This window comes from Rhinolophus hipposideros, assembly GCF_964194185.1.
Source record: "Rhinolophus hipposideros genome assembly, chromosome: 5".
In the NCBI taxonomy this organism is placed as follows: domain Eukaryota; kingdom Metazoa; phylum Chordata; class Mammalia; order Chiroptera; family Rhinolophidae; genus Rhinolophus; species Rhinolophus hipposideros.
The window spans coordinates 27,699,884-27,713,906 of NC_138051.1; the positions used below are offsets into that span (position 1 = coordinate 27,699,884).

At 41.3% G+C, this 14,023-nt stretch overlaps 1 protein-coding gene across 1 annotated transcript; it reads left to right on the forward strand.

Annotated features, from left to right (window-relative positions):
- Window positions 1–7,732: 7,732 nt before the first annotated feature.
- LOC308497715 (cathepsin G-like) lies at window positions 7,733–10,589 on the forward strand (the record flags this gene model as incomplete). Its single annotated transcript, XM_081048704.1, has 5 exons — window positions 7,733–7,787; window positions 8,528–8,675; window positions 9,088–9,223; window positions 9,383–9,637; window positions 10,407–10,589. 5 exons carry the CDS (start codon window positions 7,733–7,735, stop codon window positions 10,587–10,589), a joined length of 777 nt encoding a protein of 258 aa, XP_080904830.1.
- Window positions 10,590–14,023: the final 3,434 nt, after the last annotated feature.

A 14,023-nucleotide genomic window follows, 5' to 3' on the forward strand; every position in this document is an offset into this window, starting at 1 on the left:
GATAGATACATACAAGATCTGACAATTAAGTTTGCAAACTTGCTGCAATGATGTTGCTAACCTTTTTTCATATCAGAGGGATTATTCATTATGAATTTCTACCAACTGGACAAACAGTTAACCAAGTTTACTATTTGGAAGTGCTGAAAAGGCTGCATGAAAAAGTTAGATGAAAACGACCTGAACTTTTTGCCAACAATTCATGGCTCTTGCATCAGGACAATGCACCAGCTCACACAGCACTGTCTGTGAGGGAGTTTATAGCCAGTAAACAAATAACTGTATTGGAACACCACCCTTCCTACTCACCTGATCTGGCCCCCAGTGACTTCTTCCTTTACCAGAAGATAAAGGAAATATTGAAAGGAAGACCTTTTGATGACATTCGGGACATCAAGGGTAATACGACAACAGCTCTGATGGCCATTCCAGAAATGGAGTTCCAAAATTGCTTTGAAGAGTGGGCTAGGTGTTGGTGTGGGGGCATAGCTTCCCAAGGGGAGTACTTTGAAGGTGACCATAGTGATATTCAGCAATGAGGTATGTATCACTTTTTCTAGGATGAGTTCACAAACTTAATTGTCAGACCTTGTATTTATTGCTATATTATCATTCTTATTTCTGATCTTTTTTCTTCTTCTTCTTAAAGAAAATCCTTTAACATTTCTTGTAATACTGGTTTGGTGGTGATGAACTCCTTTAGCTTTTTTATCTCTGGGAATCTCTTTATCTGCCCTTCAATTCTGATAGACTTCCTGGGTAGAGTAATCTTGCTTGTAAATCCTTGCCTTTCCTCATTTTGTATATTTCCTGCCTTTTCATCACTTTGAATATTTCCTGCCAATTCCCTTTGGGCCTGAAAAGTTTCTGTTGAAAAATAAGCTGACAGACTTTTGGGAGCTCCACTGTAGGTAACTAACTTTTTGTCTCTTACTGCTTTTAAGATTCTCTCTTTGTCTTTAACTTTTGCCATTTAAATTATGATATGCCTTGGTGTGGCCCTCTTTGGGTTCATCTTGTTTGGAACTCTCTGCACTTTCTGGGCTTGTGTTTCTATTTCTTTCACCAGGTCAGGGAAGTTTTCTGTCATTATTTCTTCAAATAAGTTCTCAGTCTCTTGCTTCCTCTCTTCTCCTTCTGGTATCCCTATGATGTGATTGTTGGTATGCTTAATGTTGTCCCAAAGGCCCCTTAAACTATCCTCATTTTTTTTCAATTATTTTTTCTTTTTACTATTCTGATGGGGTGTTTTCTGCTACCTTATCTTCCAAATCACTGATTTAATCCTCTTTCATTTTATCTACTGTTGACTCCCTCTAATGTATCCTTTATTTCAGTTATTGTATTCTTCATTTCTGACTGGTTCTTTCTTAGGTTTCCTATCTCTTTGTTGAAGTTCTCCCTGAGATCATTGAGCATCCTTGTAACCAGTGTTTGGAACTATGTGTCTGGTAGGTTACTTGTCTCCATTTTGTTTAGTTCTTTTTCTGGAGCTTTATTCTGTTTCTTTCATCTGGGACATGTTTCTTTATCTCCCCATTTTGGCTGCCTCTCTATTTTGTTTCTATGCATTAGGTTGGGCTGCCATGCCTCCCAATCTTAGTAGAGTGACCTTATGTAGTAGATGTCATATGAGGCCCAGTGGCACAATCTCACCTGAACCAGGTGCTCCAGGTTTGTCCCTTGTGTGTGTGTTGTATGTGCCCTGCTGTTGTAGTTAAGCTTTGGTTGCTATTTGCACATCAATGGGAGGGATTGACCCTCTGGCTGATTGGTTGTGAGGAGGAGCTGGGGCTGACCATACACAGCAGGATTTGTTTTAGCAGGACTCTGGTACCTGCCCAGTCTGCCCCTTTGGTGGTGTCGTTTTTGGGGGTAGTGGGTGGTGCTCTGGTGTGGTCTGAATCTGGCCACTTGATGTATTGTTCTGAGACCTCTTGAGAGGGACTCTGTGGCAGAGCAAGGTCAGCTCCTTCCTGGGCCTGGCCCAAAGCCACTTGGTATGAGCTACAAAGTGATCTGTAGATGGGTGCAGAGTCTTAGTTATAAGACTTAGGTTAAGTTAGACTTCAAGTAGTTCTCAGTGATGGTTATCCTGTAGTTTAGTTGTAATTTTAATGTGGTCATAAGAGGATTCCTGTACATTCTTTTTCATTCCCAGATTGCTAAGAATTTTTTATGAATGAGGGGGAATTTTAGCAAATGATTCTTTTGTTCTGCTTCAATTAGATAATCATTTGGTATTTCTTCTTTCATCAATCAATGTGATGTGTTACAGGAATTTAATGTCAAATAAAAAGCCACCCATACCTAGGATGAACCCAAATTAGTCATGATATAGTGTCTTCTTATTGATTGATTTGGTTTACATCAATATTTAAGTGACACTGACCTTTAACATTCCTTCCCATATTGTCTTCAAAATGGAATTGAGGTTTTGCTAGTCTCATACAGAAAATGGGTAGCATCTACATTCCAGAAGAAAGTGTATAGAGCATTTTTTGAATATTTTGTAGAGATTTCCTGTGAAGCATTTTGAGTCTATGGTTGTACTTGATGGAATATTTTTTATACTGAGTCAATTTATTTTATCTTTGTAGGAAAATTCAAACTTCTTGAGTATGTCTCATTAAGTTATGTTTTCTAGGGATTTGTCAATTTTATGTTGATTTTCAAATCTATTGGCTTTCCAATAATTTATAAAATACGTAGATATGATTTATATATGTAAATATATATACATATATCTCCCACATACAAATCCTATTTGTTCCAAATATCTTCTCCCACTCTCTGGCTTCACCCTTCACTATCTTAATAATGTCTTTGATAATCAGAATTTCTGAATTTTTACATATATTGATTTATCCATTTTTCCCTTATAATTATTGATGGTGAGTGCTCTAGATGTATTGCTTAAGATGTTTTACCTACTTTAAGTTCATAAAGAAATTCTCCTAACTTATCTTCTAAGACTTTTCTTTTTTTACCTTTAAATTAATTAACTTGAGGTATAGAGTTAAATAATCGAATTTCATCTTTTTCCCCTATGCCCAAAATTTGCTATACATTAATTCATTATTATAAATAATTTTGAACTCAGTTTTTATTTCAATTATGATTTTGACTTTGACTCATGATTTACCATGTTTCGCCGAAAATAAGACCTAGCCAGACAATCATCTCTAATGTGTCTTTTGGAGCAAAAATTAATATAAGACCCGGTATTATATTATATTATATTATATCATATCATATCATATCATATCATATCATATCATATTCCTGGTCTTATAGTAAAATAAGATGGGGTCTTATATTAATTTTTGCTCCAAAAGACACAGTAGAGCTGATCAACTGGCTAGGTCTTATTTTCGGGGAAACACAGTATTTAACATTCTATTTCTTCAGTTTTAAAATTATAGGGATTTTCTTACTCATATTCTAGTTATGTGTTTCTAGCTTAAATTCATTGTGGCCTACTACAAATGATGTATGATTTTAATCCTCTAAACATTTTTAAGACCTAACCTATGGCCTAATCTATAGTCACTTTTTGGAAATATGCTACATGTGCTTGTAAAATATATCATCTACATTTGTTGAGCAAAGTATACTATGTATGTGATTCTTTTCATTAGCTGTTCATAACTTCTATATCACTACTAATCAATTGACAAGATGTGATTTAGAATCTTCCCAAATGACTGTGAAGTTGTTTCTTCCTGCATAGCATTCCCTCATTGCTGCTATTGAGAATTCAGCCTTTGATCACAGTTCATTTGAAAGTAATCTTTCTTTCTCTAGTAATCTCTCTTTCCTAACATTTCTGCCATTTCTTTATGACTTTGGTTTCTAGGTATGCATTTCCTTTTATTATTCTACATGAATTTTATTTATTTTTTTTAACCTCTGACTGGATGTTTTTCACCGGTTTTGAAAAAACTCTCAGCTATGATCTCATTATCTCTTTTCCTATTCTCTATCTTTTCTTCCAGAACTGCTATTGAACATATGTTCAAAATTCTAATTCTACTATTTTCTAAATTTTTATTTTTATACCCCTCTGTGCTCCATTCTTGACACAATTTTCTGAACTACTCTGGGTTGGAAATTCTCTTTTCATCACTGTCTAATCTGTAATTAACTCTATCCACTGTGACTTTAATTGTGGTTATTACATTGGTCACTTTTACAAGTTGTATTTAGTTCCTTTTCAAATGGCATGTCACTTTTTCTAAGTTTCATGTGCCCTGCATCTCTTTTAAAGCTTGCTTTTATTTCAGCATAATGGTTTTGTAATCTGTATTAAATTATTCTATCATCACAATAAAGTTTTTTTCCTCTGTTCTTATTGACGATTGTTTCTTAGTCATGGTGTCTTCTTTCTTTTTTTGCTTGTTGATCGTGTTTGTATTTGACTCTGCACTTGTCATTATTACACTTGAAAAATAATTTGCAAGTGTGATTCAAATCTGGAAGTAAGTGAATTTCCCCTAGATTTGCGTTTGGTTCTGCAAGCTACTTTGGAACACATCCATAACTACATCAGTGCAAATTCAAGGTTTGGCATTCCATGAACAGTCCAAGTAATTCTCACCTTCATGAATTACTCGCAAGGACTAGACCCTTAGTCTTAGTCTTGTTACTTTCAGGCTGTACACTTTTCAGGCCCCAGCTTCCTGTGGAGAGAGGCTCTGACTGGATCTGCTTGCGTGGGTCTTGGTCTCTGATTTCTATTTCCCTCACCTTATATGGTCTTCAAAACAGAGGCTCAGATTTTGTGGGTTCAGCAAATTCCCTCAGAAAAATAGTAGATATTAATACCAACAGAACTCTCATTATTCCTTCATTTTTGCCTCATCATCACTCTTGCATTGGCATTTCTTCAAAGCTATGAAAGCTTTGAAAGTTTTTAGACATTTTAAACAGCTTTATTTTGATTGTTTTTAGTGGGTAGATTGGCATGAAATCCTAGGTCACTGTTAGTAAAATCATTCCCCATATCTCTATTCAGATCATTGGGTGCATAAAATTTATTCCCCTTTTCACATGTGCAGGCTGTGCTTTATCTTTCTGGTTTTAAATTAGACTAATTGTTTTTAAAACACTTAAGTAACAATAAATTAAAATCACCTCAAATGCTAAAGCACTAATAAAGCTGCTCTACTATTTTTTCTTTTTCTACATTTTTCTGCATAGTACTTTGGATGCATAAAAACATTTCATGAGATCACAATTACAGAGAATATATTAGAAAGTGATTAAACTTTTCACAGCTCTGCAAATAAGTGAAAAAATAAGTGTGTATATTAACATATAAGGAGAGGAGTCTTCATTTTCAGAAGAATCTCAAGTGGGGCTATTACAATCATCAAAAAAAATTGAAAATTATATTAGTTTACAATTCTGGTATTTTAGCAAAAATTATACCAGGTCATAATGTTTTTCAGAGCATACGAGAAGCTTCTCAGTAGTGTTATGTGTTCCTCACAACCCACAGTGATATTCTGCAGTACTAGGCCGGGCCTTACACTCAACATTGAATGTATGCTTCCAGTTCTTTGGATTTATGTATTATAGGTAGCAGAGCAAGTATGTATGAGGTCTGACAATTACATTCCTGAACTTGTTGCAACAATGTTGCTAACCTTTTTTTATATCAGGAGTATTATTCATTACAAATTTGTACCAACTGGACTAACAGTTAACCAAGTTTACTATTTGGAAGTGCTGAAAAGTCTGCATGAAAAAGTTAGATGACCTGAACTTTTCGCCAATAATTCATGGCTCTTGCAACAGGACAATGCACCAGCTCACACGGCACTGTCTGTGGGGGGTGTTTTTAGCCAGTAAACAAATAACTGTATTGGAACACTCTCCTTACTCACATGATCTAACCCCCAGTGATTTCTTCTTTACTTGATGATAAAGGAAATATTGAAAAAAAGACATTTTGATGACTTTCAGGACATCATGGATAATACAACTATTGTCACACAGCAGCCTAGCCGACAGTCCCCCCATGTCTTTCCTTGAGGAAAGAAAAGTCTGTGAGACAGGGCCTTTTGGGGACTTTGCTTATCTCAATGTTTTACACCTTATGTCTCTCTGTTTGGTCCCCAAAAGATGGTTTGCAGCCAAAGACGGGTAAGATATCTCACGTGAGATACAGCCTAAGCCAGGCAGAACCAAGTGGGGACCCCCAATGAGCTGCCTTAGAAAATCCGGGAAGGAGCCTTGCCTCCCCTTCTCCCCTGCCTGGGAAAAGCCGTTACTGAGACTGGCTTTCCTCTCTCAACTGATTGTGAGAGAAGTCATAAGGGCAATAAAGATCAGCTCTCTCCACTTATCTCAACGAAACGGTTACAACATGAGAGACTTGCCCCCCAGGGAGGTGCTTACCTCCCCTAAGTCATCATAAGACTTTCTGCTCTGGCTGCTTGGGGACAAAGATAATTGGTTTGATTCACTTTTGTGATATGATGGATGAGTCTCACAGACCGTGTAGAAAACAATACCACTTCCTTGTATGATTATCAATAAAAGCCACCAGTCGGCCCAATTCAGGGCTCCAGTCTCTGGTGACTGCGAGACCCCCTGGCCTTCTGAGATTTAACTGCATTAAGTCTCTGTTTCTTTCTTTCTTAAAATCTCTCCCAACGCCACCCCTTCTCAGACCATCACTGCCCGTGTTGCGCTGGACACGACATACAACAGCTCTGATGGCCATTCCAGAAAGAGTTCCAAAATTGCATTTAAGGGTGGACTAGGCATTGGAGTCGGTGCATAGCTTCCCAAAGGGAGTACTTCGAAGGTGACCATAGCGATATTCAGCAATGAGATATGTAGCACTTTTTCTAGAATGAGTCCATGAACTTAATTATCAGGCCTCATATCTGCCTCTTAGAAGCTCTCCACCATGGGCAGAGACTGGGGATTTGGCTGATTGCTCTCTTTCCTCTGGATGAATTAGGGTGTTAGATGTTTTCCAGTCAGGCTCTGACAACTCTCAACAAAATCAAGACACTGGGCCTTTTTTGGTGTGCAGGGCAACTTCTAAAACACAAAGTCTTCCATCTTGAGTAGGAAGGAGACAAACAGAAGTCTGCAATTGCAACTGTCATAACCTTCACTGAGCATTTCTCTGGGTTCACATGGCCTGAGAAACTTAAAATCAATTGCAGAGCCTTTTTCTTTCATTTTCCTTCTCTGCTAGTCCCCTACACCCACTCAGGAGACAGAGAGCTATTCAATCTGCCTTGACAACTTCTTGAAAGACGTGGGAGCAGACAGGGTCTCAGCAGAGTGGCCAGGGGCCAAAAGGTGAAGGCAGGCAGGCTTCAATCCCAAAGGGATAGGAAAGAAAAGAAGTAGGCAGCTGGCATCTTTCATGCCTTGCTGAGATATTGAATTGCAAGGGTTTAGGGTTCAGGGGTAATGCAGTGCCCACAGCCCCTCTCCTTGTGTCCTGCTTCCCATTTCTGATGCCAGTACTGACTCAGCAGATTGGGAGATCCGGTGTTGGCTTGGATTACTCTATCTTCCCCCAGGTCGCTGGCAGTTGGTGGGCAAACCTCCTGGGCAGCGTGGGTGACGAAACCTATGACACCAGCAGGAGAATGGGACTGTGAACCCTCAAGCCCCACCCCACCCTTCCTTCCTCTCGGGGGCTAAAAGTCTGGTACGAGGAAGCATCAACAGCCACTAGCTGGGCAGCCTTCCCGGGAAGATGCAGCTGCTCCTCCTGCTGCTGGCCTTTCTCCTACCCTCTTGGGCAGGGGCAGGTGAGTGACCATCCAGATCCTCAGAGGCCCAGCCCCATCCCACATGCTCTAGAGCCAGACGGCCCAGGCACTCCCTAACTCTTTGTCATTGGGCACATTATTTGAATTCACAGTTCCTCATCCACAAAACAGGAATAATAGCAAAGCCTACCTCATAGAGTTGCTAAGACAGTTAAATTAGTTAGTGTCCATGAAATTTGGAATTGCACCTGGCATGTACACAGTAAAAGCTCTATAACTGTGCTCTGTGAAATCATTCTGCAGCTCATGTGTCAGAGCCTAGGAGACAAGGATACAGCAGTAACAGTCCCATCAGCTCATGTCTAGATACTTAAAAACCGCTCCCATGCTGGCCATGAGCTGGACTCAGAGGGATCAGGGAAGCTCCCTGAGGAAGACAAAGTACCAGGGAACTTCAGGGAGAAACCACTCCAGAGTTTCCAGATCTGGACAGCAGAGATCTCTCCACAACGTGAGGTTAAACTGGCCTTGCCAGCAGCAAAGGGTGCTCTCCTTTTGGGGAGGTGGGAGTGAGCTGAGGTCCCAGTGGGGAGCCAGCAGTGTTTCCTTGAAAACCTTGGAGCCCTCTCCCATAATGTGGTACCCTGCAGACCCCAATTCTCAGGGCAAATACTCCTTCCCTCATACACCTCTCCAGCCTCCCCATCTTCTAGCCTTTCTGGGGCCACCAACTGTGAGGTCAGCAAGTGCAGAGATAAGTGCTGAATTCTTCCTTCCAGGGGAGATCATCGGAGGCCGAGAGGCCAGGCCCCATTCCCACCCCTACATGGCGTATCTTCTGACCGAAACACCAAAGGGTCTGAGCGCGTGTGGGGGGTTCCTGGTGCGAGAAGACTTTGTGATGACAGCAGCTCACTGCTTGGGCAGGTAAGGAACTAAGGAGCTTCTGGCTACCAATAAGGCAGGCCCAGGAAAGTTAACGAGAGCATCTGTCTGAAAGCACGTGTCTAGCAATAAAGGGTTGAAGAGACTGGGCAGGGCCTGGGGGGCAGGGAACAGGCCAGAGTAAATGAGGACCGAAGGAGGAGATGGAAGTCATGCGTTGGGGATCGAAATATGAATTCAAGCTAATTCTCAATTTATTCTATAGGAGGCAAAACTTAAGGTCACTGTGTCCCCCACCATCCCCAGCTCAGGGCTTTGGAGAAGCATAGAGCAGAGAGAAGTCATTTCCCTCAGATGCAGTCTTGCTGCACCTGAATTTCCACCTGTACTGCAGAGCTGGTGGACCTCAGCTCCCGCAGCTCATACCTACCTCTAGGCCACCATTTCTTTGCAGCCGTATACATGTCTTCCTGGGAGCTCACAACATCAGGAGACGGGAAAGGACCCAGCAGAGAATATCTGTGCTCAGAGCCATCGCCCATCCTGGTTATAATGACAATAACAACCTGAATGACATCATGTTACTGCAGGTACCACATGCCTGACCCTCTGGTCTCCAGCTGAGCTGGCTCCCCACCTTGTCCTGTGACCATGGAGGAGGAAGGAGGGGCAGAGTCCCAGAGGGTGGTGGGGGGCGTGCAGTGAGTGCTGCACAGATACTCCCTGACTACTTGCTCTCTTCGTGCCAGCTGGAAAATAGAGCCAGGCGGAATCGATTTGTGAGGCCAGTGGCTCTGCCTCAAAGAAAGGCCATGTTGCGTGCTGGGACCATGTGCACTGTGGCTGGCTGGGGACAGGTCAGCCTAAATGGGGGAACAGACACACTCCGGGATGTACGGCTGCGCGTGCAGAGAGATCAGGAGTGCAGCGGTCGCTTCAGGTTCTACACTGGCCAAACGCAGATCTGTGTAGGGGACCGGAGGGAGAAGAAGTCTGCCTTCGTGGTAAGACCATGGAATCTGCCAATGGGCCCGAGACAGAGGAGCATGGGCAGAACTGGGCAATGGGAACAGACTGCATCCCCACGAGAATCCCAACGTCCTCAATCTGGGAGTCAGATCAGAGTATTGCGGGGGCTTTTTCCTACCAATTTGTTCCGGCACAATGGGAGGTACACAGGACAAATGAGTATATATATATACATATATATACATTAACGTGACAAGGGTAAACTCTGAATACAAATATATATACAAATATATATACATAGATTTGTCAAATATATATAGATATTCTCTGCTGGGTCCTTTCCTGTCAAATATATATACATATATATACATATATGTATATATACATATACAAATATATATACACATATATACATATATGTATATATACATAAACAAATATATATACACATATTTGTATTCAGAGTTTACCCTTGTCACGTTAAAGTATTAGGTTAGTACAAAAGTAATTGTGGCTTTTGCAATTATTTTTAACCTTTTAACCTGCAATTACTTTAGCACCAAACTAATACCTTGACTTCAGTTGAGCTAGAAACAGTAACCATAGCCAGGGTTCAAGCTGAACCAATCAAAGATCCAAAAGCTTGACTTCTGCAACCCCAACTACCTCCCATCTCACACACACCCAGCAACTAAAGGAGCCCACCCACCCTGCCTCTCTGAGCTTCAGGCCTTAGGGCAGCAGCACTGGGGAGGCCTGGAGCAAGGAGGCCTGGCTTAGTGTCCTTCCTCTCATCACCCACAGGGGGACTCCGGAGGCCCTCTGGTGTGTAACAATGTGGCCCAGGGTATTGTCTCATATGGAAGTGGCATCGGGACTCCACCAGCAGTCTTTACCAGAATTACAAGTTTCCTGCCCTGGATAAATAGAACAATGAGACGCTTCAAGCAGCGGAGAATCAAACTGAGACACCCCTCCTTTGACTGACTCTTCTCTCGGATTGAGGCCAGTTCCAGCGTGGCTCCCAGAGCCTTAATAAATGTCCATGTTTAGAGTATATGTAACCTATTTCTCATGTGTTCTTTAAACATCATTCATTACATAATGAATGTATCCAGGACTGAGTCTGAGCTACTATAGGGAAATGGGGTCTTTCCCCCAGACAAATGAACTTCCCCACACACCACCCTGGGGAATAGGAAGAGCTACTTCCCTCCTCCGAGACATCCATTCCCCATCTCCCCTTCTTCCAAGGACTCGGGCTGTGATGGAAGGACAGATGTCTCCCAAGGGCAAGGCTCTCTGCTCTCCTACAGGAGACTCCCTACCGATATCGAAGTACACTCTAAAACGCTGTGCCACTGATATGTGTAGGACAGGCAGACCAAAGGAACCCAATTGAAATTCCATACAAGGTTCAATTTAATATATGGCAAAGGTGGCGTTTCAAATCACTGGAAAACAATAAACGTTCCATACATGATATTAAAATACCTAGATAGATTTGGGTGGGCGAGGGAAGGTAAAATTGGATCCAGTCCTCACACCCTAATCCAAAATATGTAACTCTCAAATAGACCAGAGATATAATGCAAAAAATGAAACCATGCAAGTCCTAGAAGAAAGAAAAAGATCTGCTTGCTTAAAAATAGCTAATGAACACCCATGTTCACAGCAGCACTATTCGCAGTGGCCAAGAGATGGAAGCAACCCAAGTCTCCATCAATAGCCAGAGTCCTTCCCCCAAACTCTCATGCCTCCCAACGCCCACTGTAGTATAGACCAGTGTCCTCATTTTCAATCTGACAATGGTCTGCTTCCTGTTTTGATACTCTAAAGTTACATAAACTCCACCCACAACATTGACTAAATTAACAAGACTTTTACCCGAAAGACTCGCCCATGACTGTCTACACCAATATCACATTTAAAAACCAAAATTGCTGAAGTCACAGAACTTAAAATCACACCTGAGATACCTTCCTAAGGCAACTGTACAGAATCAGCTGGAAGGTTCTACCTCCATCAAAATGTTATTTATTCCTTGCAATGTGACACTGACCATCTGAACTTTTGCAGTTTCCATACTCTCAATGGAATAGTCGCTGAACACATATCAAATCCAACTGGCTATCTACAGAAATGCCTTGGTAAATTTGACCACTATTTTATGGGTATTTCTTGTCAGAAAGTTATTTGCCTAATATTCAGTGTAAGCCATGTATTAGCAATGCGTCTTTGACGATGCTCAGTCATTCTGTCTATATTTGCTACCACCTACCCATAGGAATTATCTATTGCTTGCATGTTCTTGGGATAACAGTGTCATTATTAAATGTTTGCATTAGCAAATAGAAAGAATACTTGATATAACAATGTGGTGTATGACAATGTGGGGCAGGAGGGAGGATGGAAGAGGCCCATCCAGCCCTCCCTCTCTGTGACAGGTACTTAGAGTCCCAGAGCACCGCGCAGTCTCAGGACTCAGTCCCCAGGAAACACCCAGGGCAGACCCATCTCACGTCCATGTCTTTCCCTGCCAGTCAGCACTTGCCAGGCAGCTCTCTGCCTCCAGCTGCCCTGCTGGAAAGGTTTCCACAGACCTCCTGGTGCTCACCTCCAGAAGATGGTTCCTTTAATTACCAGCCCCCATCAGGTTCACCACCTCCCACAAGCTTGCCTGAATTCATCCTCTTCCCCCAACCTGCAGGATAAAGCCGAGGTACCTCCTACATTCTCCTGAATGGGTTCAGATGGGGTAGAGGGGCCTGTGCATTCCTCCTCTACCCTTTCTACAAAACTCACTGTCATGGAAAGAATAGTTGATGCAGGGGAAACATAAGCAGCAATGGTGATGGTTGCAAAACAATGGGAATGTACTTAATGCCACCAAACTGTACACTTAAAAATGGTTAGTAATTTTATGTTGTATATATTTTACCGCAATTTAATAAGTCCTTTAAAAATATCCCTTGTGATACAAAAGATCCAAATTTTTAATGATAGTCGATGTTATTTGAAGGAAGTGGGCAGCAACCTCCTCTGCCCATCTCCAGCATTGTTGGAGCTGCTTTTCTCTTTTGAGCACTCTGTTTCCAGGTCACCACATCTGGCTAATGTCACAAACCTCAGAAATAGTTCCATCTTAGCCTTTCCTTCCTGTGAACATGACACTAAAATAATTACAAATTGCAAATTCATTGATGATAACCTCAGCAGAGCATTCAAGCTTCTCTAGTGGCACAATGGCTAAGCCCAGGCATAGGTGCCTTATGTCCCTGGTCAGAGCAGCAAAGTCACGATCAGCTATTAATAGATGTGGATCAGGTGAGACAGGGGAAGAGAAAGGCAGGAGAGCAGAGAGAAGCAACTGCCTGCCAATATTTTCTGGACCCATTGGGAACCCTGGGACAATGAGGGCCTGAGCCATGTGTGAGGTGTAAGTGTATCCCAAGGTAGTGTCCCAATAGCACAGAGGAAAATAATCTATCAGAAAAATGTGACAACGCTGCCAAATGTACAACAAATTAGCTACAGAAATTGTGAGAACTCTCATGGTTCTATGCAACGATATGCACTCAAATGATAAACACCTGCTTTGGGCCAAAGTTATGTTCTTTCACATTTGGTTTTCTATGCTTCCAAAACTTGATAAATCTTGTTTAATAGGTACTTAATAACCTTGCTTTTTTTTTCATCCCCATTTGCATGACATATCTTCAGCCCTTCATTTTCAGTCTATGTGTGTCTTTTGATCTGAAAAGGGTATCTCATAGACAGTGTATGTATGGGTCTTGTTTTCTTATCCATTCATCTACCCTATGTCTTTTGATTGGAGCATTTAATCCATTCACATTTAAAGTGACTATTGATAGTACGTATTTATTGCCATTTTATTATTCATACTTATGTTCTTTTCTTCTTCTTCTGAAAGAAGTCCCTTTAACATTTCTTGTGATAATACTTTACTGGTGATAAACTCCTTTAGTTTTTTCTTGTCTGGAAAGCTCTTTACCTCTCCTTCAATTTTAAATGATAGCCTTGCTGGGTAGAGTAATCTTTGTTGTAGGTCCTTGCTTTTCATCACTTTGAATATCTTCTGCCAATCCCTTCTGGCCTGAAACGTTTCTGTTGAGAAATAAACTGACAGTCTTATGGGAGCTCCCTGTAGGTAATTAACTGCCTTTCTCTTGCTGCTTTTAAGATTCTCTCTTTGTCTTTAACCTTTAAATTTTTAATTATGATGTGTCTTGGTGTGTCCCTGTTTGGGTTCATCTTGTTTGAGGCTCTTCATGATTCCAGGACTTTAATGTCTTTTTCCCCCACCAGATTGGGAAGTTTTCTGTCATTATTTCTTCAAATGGGTTCTCAATCCCTTGCTCTCTCTCTTCTACTTCTGGTACCCCTATGATGAGAATATT